Here is a 26,603-nt window from a genome sequence, read left to right on the forward strand (position 1 = left end):
TCTGTATAATCTATACAGCTTTTGTAGCTTAGGTTAAGATATACCCCCCTCATTCATAACTTGTTTTTAAAATATATGTGGTTCATATTGGGATCTGTGGAGCTTACTATATGTTGATCTGTTATGCCACGCGACCCCTGATATCCATTTACAATCTATGATCTATACTTATTTCCAGGCTGGTTTCGCTGGGTAGGCAAAGGATGTGGAATATACAGTAGATTCATTGCGTTAAAAGTAGTCAATAAGCTTTTTGATTTGTGGTTGGCATTAAAGCGATTTAAGTGGGTGATTTGCTTGGGTTCTCCCTCCTCTTTCCTCTCTCCTAATCGAAGGCAATATGTATGTGAGTATAGCTAGGTAAATGGTAAATGGTTAGTAACAATGCACTTGTCCAGCACTTGTGGGTTGGGGTTTATTGCTACTTATACACACCGACCAGCTGCTGGCCAGAGTTTCCCGGGGATTTTCTGGCCTGGCCAGGCCAAAGAAAACTAAGCTAGGTAGGCGCTACAACAGAAACCGTTACACTAAGAGGCATCCATGTTTACCCTAGACCCGCAATCCCTCCACAGTTCTCGTATCGGTTAATTAAAAATTGCTTATTCTCGCAAATCTATATCAATAACTAAACAAATTCAACTAGTCTCTGCAGCTGTCTAGCCATCTGTGCTAACACTCGCCATTCAATTATTGTTATTATTACTTGGTTTCGTATTTGATTCTTTCGAAGACTACCATAAAATCCCTGTAGGTTCATCGTAATGCCTGTGTGAGTGTGTGATGTTTGAGATAATGCTAAAAACAATTTATGCCTAGAGAGTAGTAATGCGTTAAAATGTCACATAACACCCGCAGCGTTAGTTTCGTAAAGTCTGAACTACTCGATTCATTGGTTGCTTTTGGTTTTTGGAGTATTTCAGTTGCTTGGTAAAGTAATTTGATTGTTTTTATGCTTAAATTCGTTTGAATTTAACTTTTGATATTCCACTAAGTATCTTAACATCGTTATTCTTAAGACTAACAATTAGCATGGGAAGCGCAGGTTAGTGTTTAGTTGGGTTGAGCTTGGATTAGGAAATGCCAAATGAAACCAAGGCGAATTCAATAGCTATTTTGTATATTTGTTTGGTTGGTGAATACGTGTGTGCGTTATTTTATCGTTTAGTGATCAATTCGTGTTTAAGATATAGATTTAGGTTTTTTTCCTATTCTATGTAGGTTTTACAAACTTATCAAGTTTTAAATGATATAAAGCCTTGTAATGTACAATATGTAATATTTTTATATATGTACAACATATGTGTATTTTCTATAGATAAGCGCTGGAGAGATCCTTTCTCAAAATACATGAAAAATAATGGAGACATAAATTATATGCTTATTGCCCATGAGCTCTAAAACTGGAACAGCCAAAAAAGCCAAAGAATGATAAATGCTTAAAACAAAGTTCAACAATCAATCAGGCATCGCGTTAATGTTCACAAGGATAATGCTTAAAGCTAATCCAAAACAAAAAAAAACTAAACAGTATATTTATAATAACTCATGTGTGTAACAATTCAATGAAAAACAAAAATGGGAGACTGGTGAGTTAAACGAATTTACAATTTTTAAAATGTTTTCTTAAAAATTGAAATTCCTGATAAACGCTTAACGGACAATCCAAATAATATAATATCATATTAACTCGAGTCGGGGGCTTGGCTATGTAAAAAGAAACTACATAAAATTCCTCAGTAATAGCACAAAACATAACAAAAATGCTGATTCTAATCTCGCAGGCGCGGCAAATTGGTCGAGACATTTCAAGTAGCCATTGGTCGCGCGGTTTCGTTTCCTTAAAATTAAACATACAAATTAGGAATTAATAACTGCTTTCTTAGCCAAAAAGTAACTTGAGTAGTATTTGTATGAGGGGTATGAGTAAATGAAATGGCTCATTTCATGTATCATTCACTTAGCATTCGAATGCCAGCTCCAAATGCTGATATGTAAGCATGATTATCAAAAAATAGTATGAATGGGGGTCTTTTGTTTCGATTCGAGGATGTTCGTTTTGGGGAAGTCGTCTAACACTAATTACCTTAAAGGAAACTCAAAGTGTAAGCTTCATATTGTACCGATCTAATATACACATCAATAAAACTGTGTTTACAATGATAGTGACGATGATGAGCCCGGGTCTCCATCGGCAGCAAGAAAACTATCTCCGCCATATTACTACGTCGCCTATAAGTCCAAAGTTTCGCACATTATATTGCGGAAACATCCGTTAAAACGGTGTGGATAAAAGCGGTAACAGTCTAGATCGCCGGATGCTGTTGACGCTGTATTCGCACCTTTTGAAGTTGCCGCTGCTGAAGTGTTAACATTGAGGTGGCAGCGGCATTGGTAGCTCCTGAGTTTCCCATCACGTTAAGATTGTGGGGCTGCGAGTATTCTTGCAGCTGATGCTGTTTCTGCTGTTGGTACTGATGCTGCTGGTGCTGATGCTGCTGACCATTCCCCATTTTGTTGTCCCTATTACTTCTGTGGCCAGAGAAAGGTAACGAAACATTCGACGAAGATGGTCCGATGCCAACCAGGTTCTGCGACTTGGAGTTGCGCGTCAAGGGCTTGTGATTTTTGACGATGTCACAGCTGTGCTGCCATTGCCAGCAGCTGCGGCAGAAATATCTGTAAACAGAATATAGGAAATAAAATATTACAATATAAATTAATAAAACTTACCGAAAGCACGATAATTCCCGACAATAGTAGGGACCGTGCTGCACTCCGCATATTGAACACAAGGCGTCTTCCAAGTATGGATCCACCTGCACCTTCTTGGTGAACTTCGTGGTCCTAATCTCGATAAAGGCGGCCGAAACGGCTTTCATGTAGGAGCGAAAGTTGCTAAAAGTCACGCGTCCCGATCCGATAGGGTACTTGTACTTGTCCGTATCTATACCCGCATACAGCACGCCGTCGAAAAGATCATCCATGATATTTCCCAAGCCCTCGGCAGTCAGTTTTCCATGCAGTGCGCCCACAAACACGGTCTTCGTTGGGTCAAGTTTCTGGGAGCTGGATCGCACAAAATTTGAATCAGCGATAATCCAAGGAATGACTTCAACCTAGTAAATTTGGAAGCATTAAATATGGATAGCTTGGCATTATTCTTTGCACTTACATCCTTGGACTTAATACGCCGCGAAGAGATTTTGAAGAAGTAGTTACTACCACAGTGAGAATCATCCACCTGAACCACACAGGCCGAAAGTAATGCCTTGACCTGCTTGTCCGATTCAAAGATTATGTAAACATAGCCCTTGGGCTGAGCCGCCTGCTGTTCCTTGCCGGGCCACTCCACTCTGAGGATATAAAGGTTTTCAGTTACTCACGAGTAGTGTCAGTTTTACTTAAGGTTATATTTACTTAATAGATCCAAATGGCTTGAAGATCTGGATGAGCGACTGCTCACTAATATCCCAGGGAATCCCGCCGAGGAAGACCTTGGGAGAATAGTTGAGCATACGGTGCGAACGCGGCGGCAGCTGTCCACTCCATGTGCATGTGGCATCGCACAGGGCAGCCGAACTTCTATAGAACTTAGCTACGCGATCCAGGTGGCTATCGTTGGTGGTTCCAATGCCGCCAACGTTTCCCGCCATTTCTGTCATCAGTGACGATCCACCTGCGCTCATCAGGTTACTGAGATTGCTTCCACCGACGCTGCCCATGGCGTTGCCGGCATAGCTCTGCAGGAGCTGGTTGATCAGCGGCATTTGTTGAGTTTGGGCCTGCAGGAGCTTAAGCGTGTTGATGCGTTGCAAATTCTGCAGTTTGGCCAGCTCCATGTCCACACTGGTGATGTTCTCCAGATTATACTGGCTGAAGCAGTTCTCGTTCCAGCTACTGGAAGCTCCCACACCCACGCCGTTGTGCTCGAAGCCATGTTGTTGGGTACCCAAATTGGCAGATATCTGCTGCTCGTAGTTTCTGTTTAGGTTGACAAACTGCTGCTGCAACTGATGTTGTTGCTGAACCTGCAATTGCTGTTGATTCTGTTGTTGTTGCTGCTGTTGTTGTTGATTTGGTATTTTGTTGCTATTTACAGACAGCAAATTCTAAAAGATAGTAGTAAGCAACATTTCACTCATTAGGTAAAATAGGACGAATGATTTAGAGGATAAACTATAGGATAAGTTGGCCATTATTATTAAGCAAAATCATCAGGTTCGCTCGCTACCAAGTTGACCTTACCACATGTAAAACTTTAGCCATTATACCTATTGTTAACTGCAATTTTGAAGAAACAAAACTTTAAAAATAAATAATAATAAAGCCTTCGAATATTATTTGTAAAGTGAACGAAAAATCTATGGTGTCTTTTTTAAGTTGGGCAATAAAAGCAATTAATAATAATCTAAGAACATAATAATCCCCTAAGGCTAAAGCTAAATTTCATTAGTAATATTTCCCCCTTGTTACATTCGAATCACTTACAATCATGTCCAGTAGATTTTGTTCCGTGGTTGAATTGCTGCTGTTCTGACTCTCTGGCGAGTTGGAGCGCGTGGAGGCGTTTGCCAAACTAAGTCCCAATCCGCTGCCCATGGAGTTGCCCAGACTGGAGTAACCTTGCTGCTCCGGCTGTTGCTGTTGTTGTTGCTGGTTGTAGAACATGTTGATTGAGTCCATGGAGACGCCAATGCCGCTGGACGAGTTGCTGCTGTCGCTGCAAGGGTTGAGTGGATGAGTCGATTAATCACAGTGTTCAAATCATGGAGAGAGTGCCACATTATCATATTTCGGTTATTACCTGACTAAAGGTGAACTGTGAAAGGAGCGATTGTAAATAGATGTAGGCGTACTTGGCGATAAGGGTGCAGAGCAATCGAAGCTGATGTTTGTTCTTTGGAAAGCCTTAAGTGGGTTACTTTGTGCAACATTTTCAAACTAAGTTCGCCAATTCACCCAAAAAGAAAGAAAGAATGGAAACAAACGAATAAATTAAAATGAGGAAAGGAAACGGTAACGACAACAGGTAACTTCGCTAAAACGAAGTTGGCATACCTTCAAGGACTCTTAAATTTACGATTTTATTGTAGTTTATAGTAAAGGTTTTTCGCATGCTCAAGTCCTTGCAAGGTTGGTTTATATGACAAACACAGAGTTTGTCGATTATTTTCACAAATATTTACAAATGCAGAGAGTAACACTGATTTAACTAGCTTAGTTAACATTATTATTCTATGAAATATAGTCTTTTCCGTAAACTATCAATACTTTTGGAACTTGTATAACTTTAGGCAGACAAAGCCCCACCTGGCTTTTAATTTAAATAAATTACTTATTTATCGACCCACCCATGAACACACAGAGACATAGACATAGTGGGGAAAGTTAGAAAATCATAAGACGGTTACGGACACCGTGCCAGAAATACAGGTTGGATTTTCGGGGGATAGATACGAGTACAAGCAAGAAGTTAGGAGAATTCGGTGCAAGTTGAGTGCAGTTAGAGAGAAGTTGAAGGTCACAGCCCGTGGGTAGCATCAACCGGGCGGGCGGACATCGCAAGTCGACACCTGGCCTTACCTGGAAGTAGTCAAAATTGGACTTAGTCCCCGGCGAGGCCGACGAATGAGTGGAGCTGGGCGTCAGCGGAGCGTAGGCCGCCGCATTGGCGGACAGTTGAGAGCCATCACCGGCAGCCGCGGCGGCAGCGGCAGCAGCACTGGCGAGCAGCAGATTATTGACGTCGCTGCTGCTGCCGTTGCCACCGAAGCTGGCGGATGGGTTAGCCGTTGAGGTGTTGCACGTGGCATTGGTTTGCCCCACGACTCCTCCTCCTCCACCTCCCTGGATCGATGCAACTCCTGGCCCAGTTAATGTCCCTCCAGCTCCAACTCCCACTCCTGTTGCCGTTGCTGCGCCGGCTGTAGCTCCATTTGCTCTTCCGCCTCCTCCTGCTCCCAGTATCGGCGCTGATGTCGAGGGGGTCTGGCCAGTACCGACCACTTCATTGGCAGTGCTGGCACCGCACAAGCCGAGTAGATCGTTCAGTGTGATTGGATCTGCAGGCAGTAAAAGAAGGATGATGGTAGGGTAAGTACAATGTCAACAATTATCGCACAGTTTGTCCAGCCCTCAATAAATCAAAACTATTGCCCCTCAAGCACTTTGCAAATATTCGACAAAACTGCTAATAAATTAAGCGTACTGCAGTTGCTGTTTGTGTTGTCCGTGCTGTCCTGGTCATTGCTGTTGGCACTGCTGTCTTGGGCCAAGTTCTGGGCTCCGTCGCCAGTAGTCAGTCTGCCAAGGTCCTTGGAGCTGGCGTTGCTTTTGTGGCTGTTGGTGGAGCTCCCATCGCCGTTGCTGCCAAATTCAAACGAGTCCTGCGCTTCGGCCATCGCTGGCTCTACCACATATGGCTTCTCGACTCCCAACATGTGTGTGTACTGATCCTGATGGAATCCTTTCTGGCCTTCGATTTCGGCCTTTGTAAAGGACTGCTTCTGCGCCTGCGCTTTCTTATTGAACGAAAACAATTTGGGGCCCTTTTTTATTTAAAATTTTGAATGGTACTGTAAAATTTAATTAGGGCTTCTTGCTGGCACCGTTGCAACAATTTGAAATGGAAATGAAAATGAAAATTTATGGCTGCGGACGGCGGAGGTGCAGTCCGACTTGAAAAAGATGTGTATGATTAAATTAAGTTAATAACAATAATGACAGTGTCTACGAATTATGTGTGCCGACTTCTAAAAGTAAAAAACTATTGAAATATTTTCTATTGTGTTCTGACATTCCTGCGTCCAGCAATTTTGACAACAAAGTAAAAGAACAACCCACTGTTGGTCTTGCGATGATGATTCTCAAAAGGGACATTCTGTTTAATTAATTCAACTAATTTTAGAGCTCACCGTTTATAAAAGATATCAATCCATCGTCGTTGTATCTCTCTAACAGACTGTGCTGCAGTTGCTGCTGTTGGTGTTGCTGCAGTTGCAACTGATGCTGCTGTTGCTGCTGCTGCTGCTGGTGATCCAGGTAGGAGCTTATCGAATGTTTCTGCAGCAGCTCCGTTGTGGAGCCTCCGCTCAGGGCACGCATGTTGCCACCAGAACCGGAGCAATCAGGGGTGTCGTACTGGAAATGAAAAGATAGTGAAGCTTGTTGTAGATACGATGACATTAAACATGCGATTTGAACTGCAATCGTAATAAAAACGGTCGACAGTTGCTGAAACTTTTATTGTCTCGCTGTCTACTTCTTTTCTAGGTGTGTCTCATGCGGATGGAAGGAGTTACTGGTGCGCCCAGCCACCCAACAGCAGCAACTAATGAATCGTTTATCTTTCACATTTCTTGCCACACGCCAGGCAACGGCGAGCGGAGAAGGGGCAAGAACGTGGCAACCGCACGAGGCCAGCCACAAGGAGACAATGCCGCCGCACCGCAGCACTCCCAGTCCCCAGTTTTTGCTACCCACTTTTCACCAGTTTGCAGCACCTACCACAGCAGCCGACCCGACCCTTGTGTCGCACTTTCCTCCGAATCTTCCTCGCTCTCCTCTGAAGCACTCTCGAGCGCCTGGGCGCAATTAAAAGCGCATCAAGTGTCAGTGGAGCACACTTAAAAATGCCAAATTAGTGCAAATATTGTTATCAGGCACTCACCAAACAATTTAGCGCAAAATGGCGTACAACTCATTACGCCGGATTAATGCAGCCCACGAAACGGAACGAAAGCCAACGAATCGAGACGAGTGACAGCAATCGGAAACGGGAAAAAGGAAGTGTGTCTATGTGGGGATGGATGACGAGGACTCAGATGAGGATAAAGCGAAATGTGCCAAAGCCAAGGCAACAAGTAACTGTCGGTGGACGACGGTCGGTGGTCAGCTGATGAGTGGGTGCGAAAGAGTTGTTCTAGTTACCTAAAAAAGGATTCGGACAAGTCCTTGACTTTCTATGCCAGGCAGACAGTAGGTTAGCAAAATGGATGAGACTTTAGGAGGAGGTATTTCACAGAATGTATTTTACGATAAACACACCGATCTGTAGCGCCACTATGTTATCAATGTTATTGCAGACAATGAATTCCATAGGAACTTAAATTAACTTACGAAAACTCATTTGCTCATATGTTCAGCAAGTGGAAATGATGCGATTTTCCTGGTCGAAATGGAACCAGTAAACAGTATGGGGCACAAGTTAAAGATCTATCGCAGCATAAAGGACTGACACAAGTGGCGGGGGAACGAAAAGAACTTCCATCCGCCGGCAAGTTTTGAATGCCGGGAACGGAGCGACAGTCGACGGCTTCCTTAGTCTTTGTCAAGATGTCACAACTATGTTAAGTACAAAACTTGCTATGGATTTAAAAATTGAATGACAACTTGATGAAGGTACGTGCAAAGTCGGAAATGGCACGAACATCCGAACACACGCACGGCAATCACACATCCTCCTATCCTCCATGAAAGGATGCGGGGATGTGCCGGACAACTCGGCTCCGTTGAGAGGCGGCATTGTGGCCCATATATGTGTGTTTTTGTGCGGGATTTCAGACTTTGTTTCTAGCCTACATACGTCACGCCCCCGTCCGCCCACAGTTACAACTTGTGGCAGGCGATAAAAAATGGCGTCAATGAATGCAAATTACAAATAGTCTTCTAGCTATTTTGTAATGCCGAGGCCGCGTCCGTATCCGCATCAGCAACCGCATCCTCCCCAGATCTGTCGTCCAAAAAAAAAACCAGTAAGACGCTAAAAGCTTTCGCTGGCGGAAATAGAAAAGGCGTCAAAGAGACTAACAAGAATTCTAAGACCACCGCCATTAAAAAAAAGCGGAGATACTCTTTTCAAGGACCAGATGGTTAAGCAGGTCGTAAAATATATATAATTTAGGATTATGAATTCAAATCGATTGTCTTGCATCTTCAATGTAAATATCTTAACATTGTTATTGTTCACATATTGTTGCACCATTGGATAGATCCGTTTAAAAGTGAAATTATCAATTTCATACTTTAGAATTTAAACAGCTCAATCCAGCGACAATACCCAGCCAACTACTCTACTCCCTCGTCCCGGCAAAATCCCATAAACAACGAAATTGAATACGACAAAAAATCTTAACCACCCGTTCACGCGTAGATTGCACCCTGGCCTATTGACTTCTCTATTGCGTGCGTCCCACGTCCTAAGATCGCCCCTGGTTTGCAGGACCTCCCCTTATATCGTAGCTCCAGTTTCATTTTCAGCTCCTTCTCCTCCTGCTGGTGCTCGTCTTTTGCCGTCGAGGATTTGCAAAATTTTATTCAATGGCGTTGCTGTGTCCGAGCATCCTTCTCTCACTGTCCACATCCCCATCCACATTCGCCGCCAGCTGATGGCTACATGGAGATATTCGGCATCTCTCTGCGTCCGATCCGAAAATGTCAGCCAAGGGGCCAAGGAGCCGTTCCACCCATAACTCAGTAGTTATTTATCCTATGTCCATTCGACTTGGCTTTTGTGTTCCCACTTCTCCTGCTGCCCTGCTACCCCGCCCGTTGGCCATTTTCTTGGGCTTTTCTTGCATTTCATTTTTGGCAAGCGATTTGCCTCGGCTGCTTTTCGGTCTGGCTGGGATTTCGTCCTGGGCCTGGCCTGCATTTTAGCGGATACACTCACACACATGATGTGGCATGGTGGTAGTCGATGGATGGGGGAAGTGGGTTTGAAAGCGTTTCCGGGGCCAGAGCCTCTGTAAAATTACATGTTTCTGCGTTCAGAAGTCATACAAATTATTATGTTTGCATCGCTTACAACACTTATTAGATGTCCTGCTCCTGTTTGCCATCCTTTTCCAATGCTTCTCGTGCTCCGTCCCAAAGGGGTTTTCGGCATTAAAATTTGATGGCATGTAGTGATAAGCGTTCAATAACGACGTTGTCCTTGTCGACGCCATTGCCCTTCCTGTCCCTTTCCAACCCTTCCGCTGCCCACCGCCTCCTCCTTTCCACAAGGGCCACTTCATTCGATTCGTTTCGTTTCGATTTCCCTTTGCCCACCGCCCGTTTCCCGCTCCCAGTGACCGCAGCCAGAGGTTAATGCACAGTTGTAATTTTTTATGGTCGATTACATGTTGCCAACTTGTGGGCGAAAACTGAATCGCAAGGCGGGCAGCGGGAAGAGCGACGTTGGCAAGTCCATAAAGGATAAGAGTTATGGCCGAATGCATTTGAATTTGCCAGCGGTAATAGAGTGTTTGCATATTACGTGGCGAGTGCTTAAATCCCCTGAAAGGATTCGGGATGCACAATTTATGGAGCTCTGATCTATAAGCTGCTGGCGTGGCTGCAAAACGATTGCCGCCGACTGCCAAGGGGGAAATCAAGTAAAAGCAACTCAATTTACGACAGTTTTAATTTCGACCAAAAAACAATTGGCAAATTACAAGGACATTCGAAAGCCAGTGTTGCTAGTTTTTATTAAAAAGTTAGCATGAGAGTTATATTTTCAATTAACTTTCAATTAAAAGACCTTAAGATCTTAACTTACAGTTCAGAAACTGAGGATCTAAGATATAGGAATATCTGGTATTGCGCACCATTAACCCGTGCTAATGTTTATAAGTTTAATTCGTTTTATACCTGTAGTTAAAGTTCAACAAAGTGGATTCACCAAGAATGCAGTGGCGGCGTATAACGAAAGCGTTTAATGTTTGCAAATTAAAAAGCATTCACCGGAGTCGAGACCTCTTTGACTTCGAACTTTGTCCGCAGGCCGGCGGAGTCGTGGATGGCACAAGGATTCGATAAGATGCAAATGCCTGCAGGACAGCAAGCAGAGCCTGGCGTTGGTTTCCGATATAGTGGCACGTAATTGCTGCGCCTACATATCCAGCATCCTGAAGCCCAATCCTCCGCCTCCGCCTCCTACTCGTCCTCATCCTCTTCCACCTCCTCCATGGCCAACCTCCTACTCATCCTACTTCGTTCTGCAGATGCTGCCTTGTTTGTGTTGTTTTGTGTTGTACTGAACTGAGCTGTGCTGTGCTGTGCTGTGCATTTCATTAAATGCCAATGGCTGGGCAAATTAAATTGAGTTTTGAGCATGTCGTGGAGTGCCATTTCATCAGCTTTGACTACGCGATGTGTCGCCATCATATTTACATAACTGCATGCCTTCCATGGATGCTTGCTTGCCTGCTTGTTTTTGTGTCCTCTGTTTTGTGCAATATGAAAACAAGACATTAAATGCCTTTCTGGATCAGAACTCAACTATCAAAGCGCATGCAGACGTCTTCGCAGGCTGCAGGACCTCCACCACCACCTCCATTGCCACCAGCACCAGCACCACCTCATCCTCCATTCAGCGGAGTCAGTCGCAGTTGCAGTTTCCTTTCGCATGCAGCCCATCCATTTAATAATAACAATATCGTAATTCAGGCAAGTCACTGACAGCACCAGCTTTTACATGGGCGTAGCCAGCCCCTCCTCCGTTCGGCGAACAAACGAGAGAAGCGTAGCGACATTTCAGTTTCAACGGCAACATTTCCGATTCTCGGAGCATTGTTGCCGTTGTTTTTGTTTCTCTGGGGCGCCAGTGGGTGGGTGAGGAGTGAGCACACGGCCAGGCGTGGGCTCCATAGGAGGCGGTCTTGGGCTTGGCCCACCAAAGCAGCCGTCAACAGGCATTCAATACATGCACGTTTGTATGAGTGCTAAGTGGAAATAAAACACGCGCTTTTTCCGCACTGTATTATCTGCCACTGCTACTGCCGCTGGATCTGTGGATCTGTTTCTGGTGATGGTGGGTGCCTCTGGTGCTCTCCTCTAGCTCCAACCAAATGAAGGTGACGGTGCAAGCAGCAGCAGAAGCAGCCACCAACGGGGGGTGCTGCATGCTGCACATTTTTTAGGCAGCCCACGACGAGGCGAAAAGGCACAACTTTTCCGGGCCTATTTAAAAACAGAAATACAACACAGTTTCAAAAGTGCCGCGATAAGATCTCGAATGGCTGATGCCTAGCATTAAAAATATAATTTTAATTAGTTCATATTTGTTCATTGTGCCCATATAAGTATGCTACGCTTTAATAGATAACAAGGTTTGCTGGGAAAACGCAGTGATTAGTACAATTATTATTTTAGGCAAACTCATCGAATCGAATGTTAATTGCTCTGTTGTAATGATTTAATTTTAATATAGATCAGATAAATTAGTCACTTATTTCACCTTATTTCATGACAAGTTTTGACGACGGAGGTAACCTGCAGCCTGCAGTTCGCAAGTACAAAACTGCTCCATCACGTTTCAAAAACGCTCCACAGAGTTGCTGCGAACCTTTGCGAGGATATAGAAAACAAGAGGCAACTCCAACTGGATGCTGCCCTTTTGTGGTTTGCCTTTTATTGTTGTTGTTGCTTGTTGCTGGCGTTGTTGGTGCTCCGACTGGATGTTGCTGTTGCTCATTGCTGTTTGCTTCTATTTTCTTTTGCCGCATTTTTGTTCGCTTTTAATGATAACGCAACAGCATTGTGTGTATGCCACCGCCACCGCCAACCCAGCCCTCCCCTGGCCCCTCCATCCGCATCCTCTGGCTCATTCCATTGGCCAAAAGGCCTGATACCCTCTCGACCAGGCCACCTTTCGTCATCCGCTCAACCACAACAATGGTGTGCATCAGCCGGAGTTCAGGGGGTCACAAAGGGGTGGGTGGGTAGGCGGTCTCGGCCGATGGGCGGTGTCGGCGGTGCCGCATCACAACCACGCATGCCGCACCACCAATGCCAATGCATTAAATGCTAGTTGAGCCCAGTAGTGTGTGCAACGTCTGGCGAAGTAAATTCAATTGAATTTTGCACTCGTTTTCTGTTTTCAGTTCAGTTTTCCATTTTTTCTGCCATTTTCCGCACTCTTTCTTTATTTTTTTTTCATTTTTGTATTATTCCTTTCTCATTTTTGTTAAATGCCAGAGGCTCATATTGCAATGGGCTACGCCCTAATACCAAACACCACTACCCAATCCACAAAATGCGGCAGTGCAACAAACGCAACGCACCCTGGTTGATATTTTCTTGGTTGTTATCCTTCTCGCTGGCGGCGGGCGTGTGATTTGCTTGGTATCGACATTTTAATGATGTGCCCTGGGGCTCCTGCCACCGCGTTGTTGGAGGACGCCTTGGCCGCCTTGTACTTTTGGCATTTGCGCGAAATGTCGAGACATTCCAATAGTCTGCCAAGGATCAGAACCAGAAGCAGTAGCCGGAGTATTGGGGGGGGAGTGGGAGTGGAAATGGCAGGCTATGGCCGCCTGGACATACCAAGCTGGCCTTCGGCATATACTGAAGTGTACATAACCAACTGTTAATGCCGCCATCGCCCGGCACAATGATTTGCTTGAAATGATTGCCGCCCCCTCTTGAGCATTCACTCGAGTTTGGGTTTGAATAATGGCAATGATTTGCCCGCTGGCAATCAAATTTGAGCCGGCTAATAACTGGCATTTGCAGGCAGTCGTTTAGGGAAAGTGGCCAAGCATTCACTTAATTATACTATTAGTGTAATATTTATGGGCGTGTGCAATCAACAGGTAAAGCAGATAGGTTAGTTTGCTTTAAGACTAGTATTAGTAAAGTTCTTTTAAAATACACCATTAAATATTACAGCATTGTACCCTCAATTTTCCATTCGTAATTTTAAAAGATCCTTTTAACAGCACCCCGGAGTCATTGATGGACTGACCTGCACTTGGACAGTGAACCAAGACGTTGGTCCAAGGACAATAGAGGAAAATTCTGTACGAAACGATGTCACAGCAGGATATGGACGTATGCAGAGCAGGACCTCACACATCCTACGGCTTAAAATGGCAAATAAAATGTACAGCACTTCTTATGACCGACAAATTTTCCGCTGTGGCCCCCACTATTATTTATAGGCATTTTAAACAGCAGGCAATGGCGCAATGGAAATGAATGCAAAAAATATATAAATAATACGAAAGGCAGAAGGACATTAAGTACACGCCACGTTGGCATGAAGTAGACGCATTTTAGACATTACCAGCAAATAAATATGAATGTATAGCAATACGGCAGGAAGGGGGGCGGGGGGATAGACACTGCTTACACGACGAAATTGACATTTTGCATTTAGTTATTCAGTTGGGTCTATTTTGATCTTTTTTCTACCATTTTGCTGCCGCTGCTGGCAGCCACAACAAAATGAGAAGAAAAATTGCATAATAACCCCTTTGAAATCGTCGGATTATCCTTAAATATTTGTGTAAACATTGTAACAAATGCGAAGCTCCATTGTCAGCCAACTCGGGCCATGGATGCAGCACGGAACCAACCTCCATCCTTCATCCTCCACCTTCGTTTCCATCTCCGCCTCCTTGAAAGCCATCCCCCAATCCATTGACGTAGTCAAGGCGGCTTTTCCTCAACCCCTGTGCGTCGTCTGTCGTCAAATGCCTGAATGATGAGCAATAGACGGGTCCGGGTCTCCTGCCACAGTCGACAATGAGCAACTTTTTCCAAAGGCGGAAGACGTGGCAAGGATACAAACGGGCCGCGTAGCCAACAATGGGACCAAGTGCTCCGCCGAGGGAAAGCGTCTTAAAAAAACCTGTCACACATATTGACAGTCGCTTTAGGATCGCTTAAATCAAGTCTGGGGTCGGCGTGGGCATGAGCCGAGTCGTCGGGTTTGGTTAGCATGTGCGTATCAGCATAAAGGATATTGTAATCATTACATGTAATTCACATTTGGGGGTGAAGGGCAATTGCCGTATCTGACATAATTTTGATGTGTATTGAAATGAAGCGGATTGTCAGGCAGGATAATTAATTTTCCAGAGGATAAAGAAAAACTCAGGAAGGGACATGTAATATTTTGAGCCATAAGAGGCTAATAGCATGCGTGTACTGCCACTGGAGCTTTAAGATTATTAAAGCAACTTTTACGCATCCTTAAAGACATAAAAATCTGGATACTAATGGCAGTTGTAAAGCGTGTCCAACAACTTTGGCTCTGTTTTTTATCCGCTTTTCCAGTGCTCTATTTGCTCTCTGCGCTTTTTCTGTACCGCTGAGTGTCTTAATCGAATCATCTCATTTAAGTGAATTAAAAAACATATAAAGGCGAGCGAAATTAAATCACGCAACTATTTTGCGCAACAAAGAGTACAATTAAACGCCCACCCGGCGGCAAAAAGGACGAAAAGGAGGCGCAGTGGTGTCTGGCGCAGAAAACGCCGCAAGTTTAATCGAATTTAACTACTGATAATGTGCAACAGACGTTGGCGGATGGGGCTGTTTCAGTGGGTGGCGTGGTGGGGGTGAAAAACTCTCAGAAGTGTAGGCGTAAAGTTGGGCACTAATCTTATTAGGATCATCCCGGGCCAGCCACTCATGAATCCCAATTGGGAAGGTGAACTGAAAAAGCCAGCTTATGTAGAGCTCTCTCACTCGCACGCTCGTTCTCTCGTTCTCCCTCTTTCTCTCTAGCCGACTTTATTCGTACGTGAGCGTTTCAATTACCGCTCTGGAGTGCGAATGGGTTTTATTATTATTTACATACCTGTTGCAGCAGGGGCATTGTTTTGAATAAAAATTCCAATTTCCACACTTGTTCACGTTGCGCTCCTTGTTCGTTCGTGCTCGTTCGCGTTCGTTCGTGTTCGGCAGGAGCAGCATCCGCCAACTGACAAAGCGGCAAAACAGATGTCACCACTTCCGCCTCTCGTCCCTTCCCTTTCTCACTTCCACTGCCGGCGGAGAGCCCGTTCGCGCACCGATTCTCTCTCCCTCTCTCTTTCACTCCTGCGCAGGCTTTTCGGTTGGAGTTCGCTGCGGTTCGAGTTCGATCTGGTTGGAGTTTGAATTGGATGCCGAGCCTCGGGCAAGGAATCTGTTTTTTGTTGTTGTTTTTTGGAGCTCCACAGGATAACGCGACTGAGCGAGCGAGAGGGGGCGAAGGCGAACCAAGACAGCTGGCAGATGTGGCCGTATCAGCAGCAAATAGTCATCGATTCATTCCGCCTCGTCAACGATGCAAATTTCCAAAGGCCTGAAATATCATAAGCATGAATTAATTATAAGAGTACTCTTCTTTGTAGTTTCCAAATCACTGGAGTTTAAAGAAAACACACGCGTACGCACTTGAGCGTTAAATGCCGTAAATCGATCAAGGCGTATCCCTCTCTCTCTCCCTCTCTCTATCGCACTGGCCCCGGCTAACTGTAATTAACTGTAATCCAGGGTCGTTTACTTTAAAAGTCCCCCTTTTATGGCCGCCAATAACACAAACTATGCATTATCCTTTTGGGTGGTAATCCTTTCGGAAGCTGTGTGTTGAGCGAACCTATTATTAGAGCCATAAATCAGCATGAAATGAGCAGTGGCAGCGAAGTTGGAGTTGTAAAATGGAGATGGGGCCAAGCCCTGTCTCGCCCTTTCTCTACTCTCTCCATCTCACTCTCGCGCTCTGTGCGTAGAATAATGGGTAGTAAGAATAAGTGTGCACACAGAAAGAAAAGTTGCTATACTTCCACAAATTGCACTGTTATTTATATTTCTTTTCTATTGATACTGGTCAATCAAAAAATCTATTATTATGCACACCTTACATTTTATTAACGAAAACCCCGCGCAATTCCATCTTCTTTTTTTCTGTGTGGCTAAGGCGGCGATTGATTGTTGTAGTTTTTGGAGAGATGACGTGAGCCAATGGCAACAGAAAAAAAACAGGACCAACGGCACATAATAGTAGTGTGTAGTTGTAAAGTTGTAAAATACGCACGGCGAGAATGAGAGACCGAAAAATGAGCCGCTGCCCTGTTTTTCTTTTACTTCTAGTTACCAACTAATTTGAACTGCACCATTTTTCGGTCAACAATTTGTAGTGCCGGCTAACACTGGTACACCAATACATACCCAGGGCTCGCAAAAACACGCGGCTGGCGCATAAATTCGTATGAATTTTATTTTAATTCCGCACTCGCAATCGCATCCCGTTTCTTTTGTCGTCCGCCAAGCACATTTTTACACACACTCGCACACACGCCGCCAGGAACCGTTACTTCTGCCTTGCACGCCCTTCTCCGTTTTCCGCTTCTCAATCCGATGCTGTTTCGACAAAACTCCTCACTCACGGACGCATTTTTTACTATTAAACAACTATTTTGATTGTTGAAAATCTTTGCGACTGTTGAATGGCACCACTTTAACTTGAATTTAAAATTGAGCCATAAATTTCAGCGGACCCTGCCGCGGCAATACAAATTAATAGAACAAACTAAATATCATCCCGTGATATCTTTTATTTCGGAATTTTAGTCGGGATTTTTTGATATTATGGGCACGCCACGGACTGCAACGCTGCTTAAATAACGTTTTTTGCCTGGCTGTGTCGAAACCAACCGCATGCAACCGCTCTCTTGAACCTAAAAGCTCTCATTTGTTTGACACCACTTGTGTTCGACGATTCCTCGACAGTCATTAAAGTTGGCACACATGGCTGAATTTAAATTTAAATAAATAATTTATTTAATTTGTATTTCATTTAAAGTTTTGGTTTTAAATAATATTTATATTTCAATTATTATTATTGTTTATTTGTATAGCATTAACAGAAACCTTATTTCTCTCAGTAGAGTAAACAACTGTTTCCAGTGAATGGCAACAATACAGCTGTTTTTCACAGCGTTGCCAGTATGTTCAAATAAGTAATTACAAGCGGCGGCAAACTTGCATTAAATTTCTAACAAAAATACAATACTAAGTTAATAAAAATGCCCGGGGACACGGAAAACACAAGTACTGACACCACAAATGAACACATCGACCTGGCCTTGTACCGGCAGCTGGTCAAACAATTCATAGACATGGTAAGACAAAAAAAACAAAAGCCGGCAAGCGGAGCCTGAGTGAAAATTCAATTGCATTTTTAGCGTCGCTACGCCACAGCGCTTTTTTGGGCAGAAAAGGTGGCCGTGCTTGGTGGCCAGGAACCCAGGGATATTTACTACCAGGCGCAGTGCATGTACCTACTGGGGGAATACCATCGTGCTGCTCACACAATACAGCACCACAAGCTAGAGAAGAACTCTCTGCCGTGTTTTAACCTACTCCTGGAAAGTCTCTATGCGGCCAAAGAGTTTACCGAGGCGGCCAATGTTATCCAGAATGTGGAGGTGGAAGTCATGACCACATCGCTGATCAACCAGCCCGTGGATGCGAGCAGTGGCTGCTATCTGGAAAGCAACAGTGTCTTTGGTGGCGAGGAGAATCACAGAAATGAACTGCTTTCATCCATTTACCTAATGAAGGGCAAGGTTTATGAGGCCCTGGACAATCGCGGCATGGCAATGGACTTCTATGTTCAGGCTCTTCACAAATCCATATATTGCTTTGAGGCTCTGGAGGCGCTGGTTCAGCACGAAATGCTGATGGCTTGGGAAGGTGAGCATACACCTTTTCTCTGAATATAGAATAATCACCTTAATCATTGCAGAGTTTGAGCTAATGCACCATTTACCGCTGGCACAACAATCCAGCGAAGCTGATGCCAAGTTTATACTAAAACTTTATGAATCTCGCCTGAAGAAGTACTACGAGTTGATTTCCGCACGCAATGCTGAGGAGATGTCCCCAATTGTTAATCCCGACATACTCCAGTTTATCAAGGAATTTACAGCTCGAGTGCAGCAGAGCGGGACGTCAGACACACAAATGCCCAAGGTGAGCGCCGTTAAGGTGCCGCTTACTCCCAGCCAGTTCATGTCGCCCGCACAGAAGTCAGTTCAAATGATATTTCTAGTATATGCGCATTCTTATTGAAGTTTTATTTTAGAGTCCTGGAAGATCTAAAGGCGCCCACATTTTCCCTACAAACTAGTCTCTCCAAGGCTTCTTCCCTCATTGATGCTTCTCACCGGTCCATGTTCGACTCCTCCAGTAGAAGGCGATCGCGTGATCACGACACGGACACATTAATTCCTATCGCTGAATGTCTTGATCGGGTACAACGTAGTACTGACATAATGGCCGCTGAGGCGGAAAAGTGTTTCTACGACTGCGACTACAAACAGTGCCTGAAAATACTTAATGAGTAAGTGTAAAGACTTATATTATATCTAAAATTTATTTGGTTTTGCTTATCATATAGACTCCTTAAGGTGGATCCCTTCCATAACACTGCACTGACCATTCAGATTGCGTGCCTGGTGGAAAACGGCGACTTTAACCGGCTCTTTTACGTAGCCCATAAGCTGGTAGACCGTTATCCGGACAAAGCGATCTCTTGGTACGCCGTGGGCTGTTACTACGACATGATTGGCAAAAGTGATCCTGCCCGTCGTTATCTCTCCAAGGCAACTGCTTTGGATCGACTCTATGGCCCCGCTTGGTTAGCTTATGGTCACAGCTTTGCCAATGAGAATGAGCACGAGCAGGCAATGGCAGCCTATTTTAAGGCCACACAACTGATGCGAGGTTGTCATCTCCCATTGCTTTACATAGGTGTGGAGTGTGGGCTAACCAAAAACCTTGAGCTAGCTGAGAAATTTTTCCTACAGGCTATGAATATTGCGCCGCTGGATGTATATGTACTTCATGAGCTCGGTGTGATAAAGTACGAGTATGAGTTTTTTGACGGTGCCGCCACCATTTTCCAGTGCACCGTGGACATTGTGAAACAGCGGGCCAAGAGCAACAACGAGGAGATCTCGTCCCGCTGGGAACCGCTTTTTATAAACCTCGGTCATTCGCTGCGCAAGGTGCATAAGTACGAGGAAGCTCTATACAACTTTCAATATGTGAGTATAATTTTGTACTATAGGTATTTTATCCATGATACTTACGGTTCGACTTTCAGGCACTTCTATTAAAGCCGCAGAGTCCTACTACTTACACTTCAATAGGATTTATACATGCTTTACTAGGAAACCTAGACCCCGCCATCGAAGCTTTCCACAAGAGCTTGGCCCTGAACAGAGACTGCATAGTGACGTCTACAATCCTTAAGAATTGTATCGAAGACCTTATGGACGACTGTGCCACTATTGATGAGATCTGCAGCGCGGCCTTGCGAGACGTGGCCAAGAATATCACGGCCAACAGTCGCCGGGTGTTGAACTCGGACAAGTTTAATGGAATGAAGCTAAAGTTCGACGAGGAAGAGGAGTTTGCCAACTCCGATTCTAACATGGTAGTGGAAATGAGCTTCGATACCTAGAAATGTATACTAACTTATGTCAATCAGCAATGTTAGCTTCAATTGTTAGCCAGACAAACATATGCCATGCACTTGAACTTAATTCGTGGCCAGAACAAATACAGATGTTTATGCTTGTATATTGTCGTCTGGCTAATGAGCGAAGTCTTGGGATTTTTCAGTTCTGTTTTTCCCACTATCAATCGAAGTCGCCGCCATGTGAATAACATTAAGTATTTAAGAAAACGCAAAAGTCTCATTTGAATCATAATTGTACGGCCAGTGGTCCTAGCCGAGTTCTTTCAATCATTCTGTAACTTGTATACAATTAAAGTAAGCTTAGCATATTGCAAGGAACTAAAGTTGTAATCAAAAGAGTTAGCTTCCTCTAATAAGAACGTACCCCAAAGTTACTTGGCAACCAAAACTTGAACTTTTTCAATGCCATTCGGTAAGATTTCTTTGGAGTGGCACATAGTTCCGTAGATACAAATTATACAAGTGTTTCGCGTGTCTTTCCACTCCAAATAGCATGCAAATTATTCCGGAATATCTTCCAACAGCAGGCGGTATAAATCCATAAAGGCAAGAGGTCGCCGCGATAGTGCTTATCGGTTATCGCTTTGGGGGCGACAAATTACGTATAAAGTCGTTAAACTTTGGATATGCAAACAAACTACTGATACACTTTATGGCAATAGCGAAGCAGACACAGTCCCATATGTATAGCCGCTTAACGAGAGTGCTGGCCAAATATTTACCAGGCCATAAAGCGTGTGACAAACCAAGAAGCCAGCGATGACGATTGCAGCTCCGTTGAAGGTTTCCTCGTGGAAAACATGTTTATGCATATGAAAGCCACCGCCACCGGCAATGTTTGATAAAGCGTTGGCGGCGAGATTATGCTGGAAAATATATAAATCCCTACCAGGCCAGAACTCAGCACAGTTTCATTCTAGCCATTCAGCAAAGAGGCAATCCAATCAAACAAACAAAAGCAATTATAATATATAACAATGAGCCAGAAAGTATTTCTCGTCCTAGCTTTGGCTCTATCGGCCTGCCAAGCGCTTCCCTATGTATCCTATGACGATGTTGACGATACGGAGGTCATCGAGCTGCCTGGAAATGGAATCGAGGAGATACCACCCACTCTTGGCAAGGACGTCATCGACCTGACACCATTGGGAACGGCACTCTTTGGCAAACCGGATGAGGAGATAACGGCGAATCGTGTGGGTAACTTCAGTGCCGATGCAGATGAGATGAATCCTGAGGAACTGGGCAGCTACCTGGAGGGCGATATGCTGGTGCCGCAAACGGATCTGATCATGAAAAACGGCCTGCCCACTCAGTCCTCCCGTTGGCCAAATGGTGTGGTGCCCTATGAAATCCGAGGAAACTTCAATGCCAGAGATATGGCCACAATCGAAAATGCCATTGGTGAGTACCATCGTCGGACGTGCATTCGGTTTGTGAAGCGCAGCTCTGAGCGGGATTACATCTCCATCCGCGGCGACAACTCCGGCTGCTGGTCCTCCGTTGGTCGAGTGGGTGGCAAGCAGGAGGTGAACCTACAGTCACCCGGCTGTCTCAGTCGTCCAGGAACCGCCATGCACGAGCTGATGCACGCCCTCGGCTTCCTCCATGAACAGAACCGCATGGAGCGCGATGGCTATGTGGCCATCCAGTACAACAATGTCCAGTCCTCGGCGATGAACAACTTCGAGAAGGCCGCCCGCACGGAGGCCTTTGGGGTGCCCTACGACTATGGCAGCGTGATGCACTATTCCAAGAACGCCTTCTCCATCAACGGACAGCCCACCATTCTGGCCATGGTGAGTACATTGGTACCAAAAGTCTCCTGGGTTTAACTTAACACTCTGAATTTCTGCATCCGCAGCAAGCCAACGGCGCCGAGAAAATGGGCCAGAGAAATGGTTTCTCCGACTACGATATCCAGAAGCTGAATCGGATGTACGATTGTAGTACTGTCAACGCTGTTCCAGTTTCCCCAGGATTACCTGCTCCTGTTCCTGCTCCTGGCGCCCCTGCTGGCAGTGGCAATCCCATTGTAGATAGCTTCATCGGCGGCCTGATCAGCGGATTGGGATTGGGCGATGAGAAGAAGGAGACCAGTTCATAGACAGAACCTAGCCGCAGAATCTACTAGCTCGTACCATCACCAACGCTCGAAAGTATTTAACGCATTCCACATACCAAAAATCTAGCACCATTACTTGAACCTGTAGCTAATATGTTTAGTTGATAATTATTAAAATTTAGCATGAATTGAATCAAAGGATTTTAATATTCATAAATTGGAATCGACTAATTTTAAGCTGTAGGTTAACTTGGGAATTTATTATAATTGCAACCGAAACATGAGGATCAGACGATTCTAGTCCTAGATATCTAACCGGAAAATGTTGCACATATGCATATTTGAAACCGAAACTAAAGGGAATGTGATTTGTGAAATGTATTCTAGGACTACATGTTTCGCTTGGCGGCCAGGAGGCGGGATCGCGGCAGACGACACTGGCTGATGCTGTGCAGGCGGTACTGCATCTCCGGCTGCGTGACCTTCTCGTACAGCTTCTTCTTGGCCTCGGCGACCGTGTGGACAAGCACCCCATCGCCGCCCTCATCCATGTTGAAGGCTTCGCCCTCGGCGCACTCGGGACACTGCTGGGTGAGCACAATGTCATTGAGATCGGTGGGCAGCTCGCAGATCTTCTCGATCTGCTTGACCACATAGTCGAAGCGACCCTCCTCTTGGCGCTCCATCACATAAACACTAGCCGTCAGCTCCTGGATCCTTGTCTCGAGCAGCTTAAGGAAGCGATTGACATTAACCAGATTGACGTGGGTGTGGTCACCAAGGAGCTTGGTCAGCGGACTGGCATCAATGGAACACATCTCGCAGACCGTCTCCACGCCCTGTAGAAGATTCTCCAACCGTGCATCGTTGTTCTCCCGCGCCTTGTGCAGTTCCATGTTGGATTCCTGTTTGGTACGCACCTTGTTCTCCAGGCTGGATATCTGATCCAGTTGATCCTGCAGCGTATTGGAGTTATCCTTTTTCAGGTTGACTATATCCTCAAACAGGCGATTCACCGAATTATTCAGCATAGTTATGTGGTAGCTCATTTCGTTGGCATAGTTGAAGAACGAGTAATAGAGACTCTCCTGCTGCTGAAACTTATCGATCACCTCGTCCATATTGCTAGAGTCTGTATACTGGAGGATCTTCTGCAGCACCGAGTTGTAGAGATTGATCTTTTTGTTGTGCACCCGTCGGAATTCGTCCCTTCGCTTGTACTCCTTGGGCTGCAGATCGGCCAGCTCTCGAGGCTTAGACTTGCAATTCAGGAAGGCGGTGTTATCACCATCGGCTGCCACCTTTCGCATAATACCCTGCATCTCCACACGTCTCATGTCGCGCTCCTTGGCCTCCCTTTTGGCCAGCAAATCAATTTTCTCGTACACCTCAATGCAGCCATCGAAGGTATTCAGTGCGTACTCAATCAGATCTATGAGATACTTTTTCTCGCTGTTCAGCTTCTGCACCATTTTGGTGTATGAATCATTAAAGAAGGTGCGGTGATTCAGGATGCGGATGAGCTGCTCTCGCAGATCCGCATTGGCTGCCGTGAAACCGCACTCCTGACGCACACCCACCTCCAGGGAATTCTCCAAAATGGTCATCCTTTTCCGGGCCCGCATCACATAGGCCTGATGTTGCTGATCCGGAATGGTTAAACGATTCAGGTTGTATATTTGCTTGGACATGCGACTTATCTCCTTCTCCATGTTGGAAATCGATGTCTTCAGCGAGTTAATGTCCTGCGAAAGGTTCTCCTGGCACTCGACATGGCAGCGGATCAGTTCCAGCCAGCGATTGTTCTGTTTTTTGTGGGTTGTGCCACTGGCCACCCAGATCTGGGCCCGCAGATCGTTCTTCTCCTCCTCCAGCTGATCGATGGCCGTCTCAAAGCTGGCCTCGATGATAGTCTCCTTGCGGGTCTTGAGTTTGCTGGACAGGATCTTCTTGTACTCGCGCTGTCGCTTGCCCAGTTCCTTGTGCTTCAGCAGGTAGCTTTCCAGGAAGGCAAGCTTGTCAAACTTCTTGATTTCCTCCATGGCGAATGCTTTCTTCTATAGGTAACCCAAAACGGAGTTCCACCTTATATAACTGGGGACTTTAGTAACGCAAATCAAGCAGAATATTCGTGTTTGTATGTTGGCTTTAATCTCTAAACTCTCTGTCTAAACTCTAAATAAGATATGAATTATATGTCAAGGCCTATGTGGCGTATATTTTAGATGAGCATTAAATAAATAATTAAATTGACTCTGCATTTATGCCAATTTAATTTGTAAATTGATTTAAATTGGGCATGCTTTATGTTTTAATTAAATAGTAACTCTTTTATTAAGCTTAAGAATTAAGAATTAACCAATGAAAAACTGTGAATTTCTTGTGTAAACCACTACTGTTGGGAAATTCCGGAGCTTTCCATGGCTTGAAAAATTTTGAATGATGACCAGACGTAAGCGGCCCTCCGCAGATCGTTGCACAATTCAAATTTGTGGGCCATCTCCTTGATGCCACGTGCTGCAGATTCCATAACTGTTTGGAGAGCCGAGTCCACGATATCCGCCTCTGTGGTGCATTGTTGTATCCTCTTGAGTTTCTTATTGGGACATATGTTCGGCTGAAGGAGAAAAGTAAGGAGTTTTCAACACGAATACTACTTAAGGGTAAGGATGGACGTACTAGATTACTATCGGGGCATTCATGCAAAGACTCATTGATGGAGTTCATCAGTTCGATAATAAGCTCGGATGTTGATTTAGAGTTCATTTTGCCATATGACACGTGGTTTATGTTTTTGAGGTACTCAAAGTAGGATACTGTTACGCCGCCCGCATTGCAATAGAGATCGGGAACTAGGAGCACACCCTTATCCAATAGGATCTTCTCGCCAGATGGTGTGGTCGGTCCGTTGGCGCCTTCCAGGATCAGCTTGGCCTTGATGTCCTTGGCATTGTCGATGGTTATCACTTTTTGGGTGGCACACGGCATTAGGATATCGGTTTCGGCTATCAGCAAGTCATCCTTAGACTCCTGAGCTTTCGGATATCCCTTAATAGTCTTCTTTTCCTCCGTGTATTCAAAAAGATCCTATAACGTAATGCGATCTTTCAGAAAATTACCTAGAAAATGGGAGGAGCCACATACATTGATATCAATGCCATCCTTATTGACGAGAGAAACATCAAACTCTTTTATCCCGATGACTTTGGCGCCCGCCTCATGCACATACTTAGCGGCAAAGGAGCCCACATTGCCGAATCCCTGCACTATGACCGTCTTGTCCTTCCAACCCGTCTTCCACTTGAGCAGATCCATCCATTCCTTATCCTTCAGGAAGAGATCGCCCGCCTTCCAAACGCCTCTGCCCGTTGCCGAATGGCGTCCATTAATGCCGCCGTTGTGAACGGGCTTCCCGGTGACAATAGCCGAGGAATTAATGTCCTTGTAGCCAAATGTCTTCTGGTACTGATCCACAATCCAGCTCATCTCACGCGGACCAGTGTTCACATCGGGCGCCGGCACATCGATGCCTGGGCCAATCATATTACGCTTGAGCAACTCCATCGTGTATCGCCGTGTGATCGTCTGCAGCTCATCCACAGTATACTTCTTTGGATCGATACAAATGCCACCCTTCGATCCACCATAAGGTACATTCACGCATGCGCACTTGAACGTCATAATGGCGGCAAGGGCTTTGACTTCGCTCTCGTTCACGTCCAGAGCGTATCGGATTCCTGTAAGAGATCCGATGTTAAAGAATTCCCGGATAGACGACACACTTACCGCCCTTGAGAGGCAATCGATGGCGTACATGATGCGAACGATAACCGCTGATGATCTCGTAGGTGCCGTTTTTGCGAACGATGGGAAAATTGACCTCCACCGAGGTGGAGACGCTGCCAAGCAGATTCAGTATAGCGGTGACACGAGCCTGACGCTCCTCCGGCTTCATATGCGGATACTTTTCCATTTCCTTGAGCAATGCGGGCTCCATCGTCTGCGCCGCCTTGTGGTAATAATATAGCACCATTTCCGAGAATTCCGGGTCCTTGTCCGTCTCAACTTTTTTCAGCTTCTCGGGCACCTGGTGTGCGGAACGTTTTAATACTTGCCTTGGCATAAGAGGGTATATCCCATTCAAAATCCGTGCCGTATAACGAAGCATTTTGCAAAAACACAACAGTCTAGAAAATTAATTCGAATTTGGATAAAAATCAACTGATAAGAGAAATACCAATACTGATATATTTTGACCAACTTGATATATTTCCCAGAGAGAACTACGAT

The 26,603-nt window shown here is 45.1% G+C and overlaps 5 protein-coding genes across 6 annotated transcripts; 2 read left to right on the plus strand and 3 right to left on the minus strand.

Moving 5' to 3' along the window:
* Positions 1 to 1,103: 1,103 nt before the first annotated feature.
* Positions 1,104 to 17,370, minus strand: LOC6607557. 2 transcript variants are annotated; one of them, XM_032721213.1, is made up of 10 exons: positions 16,930 to 17,370; positions 15,575 to 16,063; positions 6,918 to 7,143; positions 5,587 to 6,065; positions 4,808 to 4,944; positions 4,492 to 4,723; positions 3,421 to 4,112; positions 3,176 to 3,356; positions 2,734 to 3,119; positions 1,104 to 2,679 (listed from the first exon to the last, which is right to left on the minus strand). In XM_032721213.1, exons 2-10 carry the CDS (start codon positions 15,590 to 15,592, stop codon positions 2,307 to 2,309), a joined length of 2,724 nt encoding a protein of 907 aa, XP_032577104.1. In that variant the 5' UTR covers positions 15,593 to 16,063; positions 16,930 to 17,370; the 3' UTR covers positions 1,104 to 2,306. The 2 variants fall into 2 exon arrangements, with proteins under 2 accessions (XP_032577104.1, XP_032577105.1); XM_032721214.1 differs by lacking the exons at positions 6,918 to 7,143; positions 15,575 to 16,063; positions 16,930 to 17,370 and adding an exon at positions 6,212 to 6,795.
* Positions 17,371 to 17,704: 334 nt separating this feature from the next.
* Positions 17,705 to 20,636, plus strand: LOC6607558 (cell division cycle protein 16 homolog). The gene is made up of 6 exons (XM_032721591.1): positions 17,705 to 17,882; positions 17,946 to 18,456; positions 18,509 to 18,791; positions 18,848 to 19,105; positions 19,163 to 19,811; positions 19,871 to 20,636. Exons 1-6 carry the CDS (start codon positions 17,787 to 17,789, stop codon positions 20,228 to 20,230), a joined length of 2,157 nt encoding a protein of 718 aa, XP_032577482.1. The 5' UTR covers positions 17,705 to 17,786; the 3' UTR covers positions 20,231 to 20,636.
* Positions 20,637 to 20,691: 55 nt separating this feature from the next.
* Positions 20,692 to 22,506, plus strand: LOC6607559 (low choriolytic enzyme). The gene is made up of 2 exons (XM_002032292.2): positions 20,692 to 22,047; positions 22,113 to 22,506. Exons 1-2 carry the CDS (start codon positions 21,226 to 21,228, stop codon positions 22,353 to 22,355), a joined length of 1,065 nt encoding a protein of 354 aa, XP_002032328.1. The 5' UTR covers positions 20,692 to 21,225; the 3' UTR covers positions 22,356 to 22,506.
* Positions 22,507 to 22,544: 38 nt separating this feature from the next.
* Positions 22,545 to 24,496, minus strand: LOC6607560. Its single transcript, XM_002032293.2, has one exon. It carries the CDS (start codon positions 24,353 to 24,355, stop codon positions 22,703 to 22,705), a length of 1,653 nt encoding a protein of 550 aa, XP_002032329.1. The 5' UTR covers positions 24,356 to 24,496; the 3' UTR covers positions 22,545 to 22,702.
* Positions 24,497 to 24,616: 120 nt separating this feature from the next.
* On the minus strand, positions 24,617 to 26,580 carry LOC6607561 (glutamate dehydrogenase, mitochondrial). The gene is made up of 4 exons (XM_002032294.2): positions 26,100 to 26,580; positions 25,458 to 26,050; positions 24,993 to 25,400; positions 24,617 to 24,930 (listed from the first exon to the last, which is right to left on the minus strand). Exons 1-4 carry the CDS (start codon positions 26,479 to 26,481, stop codon positions 24,706 to 24,708), a joined length of 1,608 nt encoding a protein of 535 aa, XP_002032330.1. The 5' UTR covers positions 26,482 to 26,580; the 3' UTR covers positions 24,617 to 24,705.
* Between the last annotated feature and the right edge of the window lie 23 nt (positions 26,581 to 26,603).

Source organism: Drosophila sechellia, chromosome 3R, assembly GCF_004382195.2.
Source record: "Drosophila sechellia strain sech25 chromosome 3R, ASM438219v1, whole genome shotgun sequence".
NCBI lineage: Eukaryota > Metazoa > Arthropoda > Insecta > Diptera > Drosophilidae > Drosophila > Drosophila sechellia.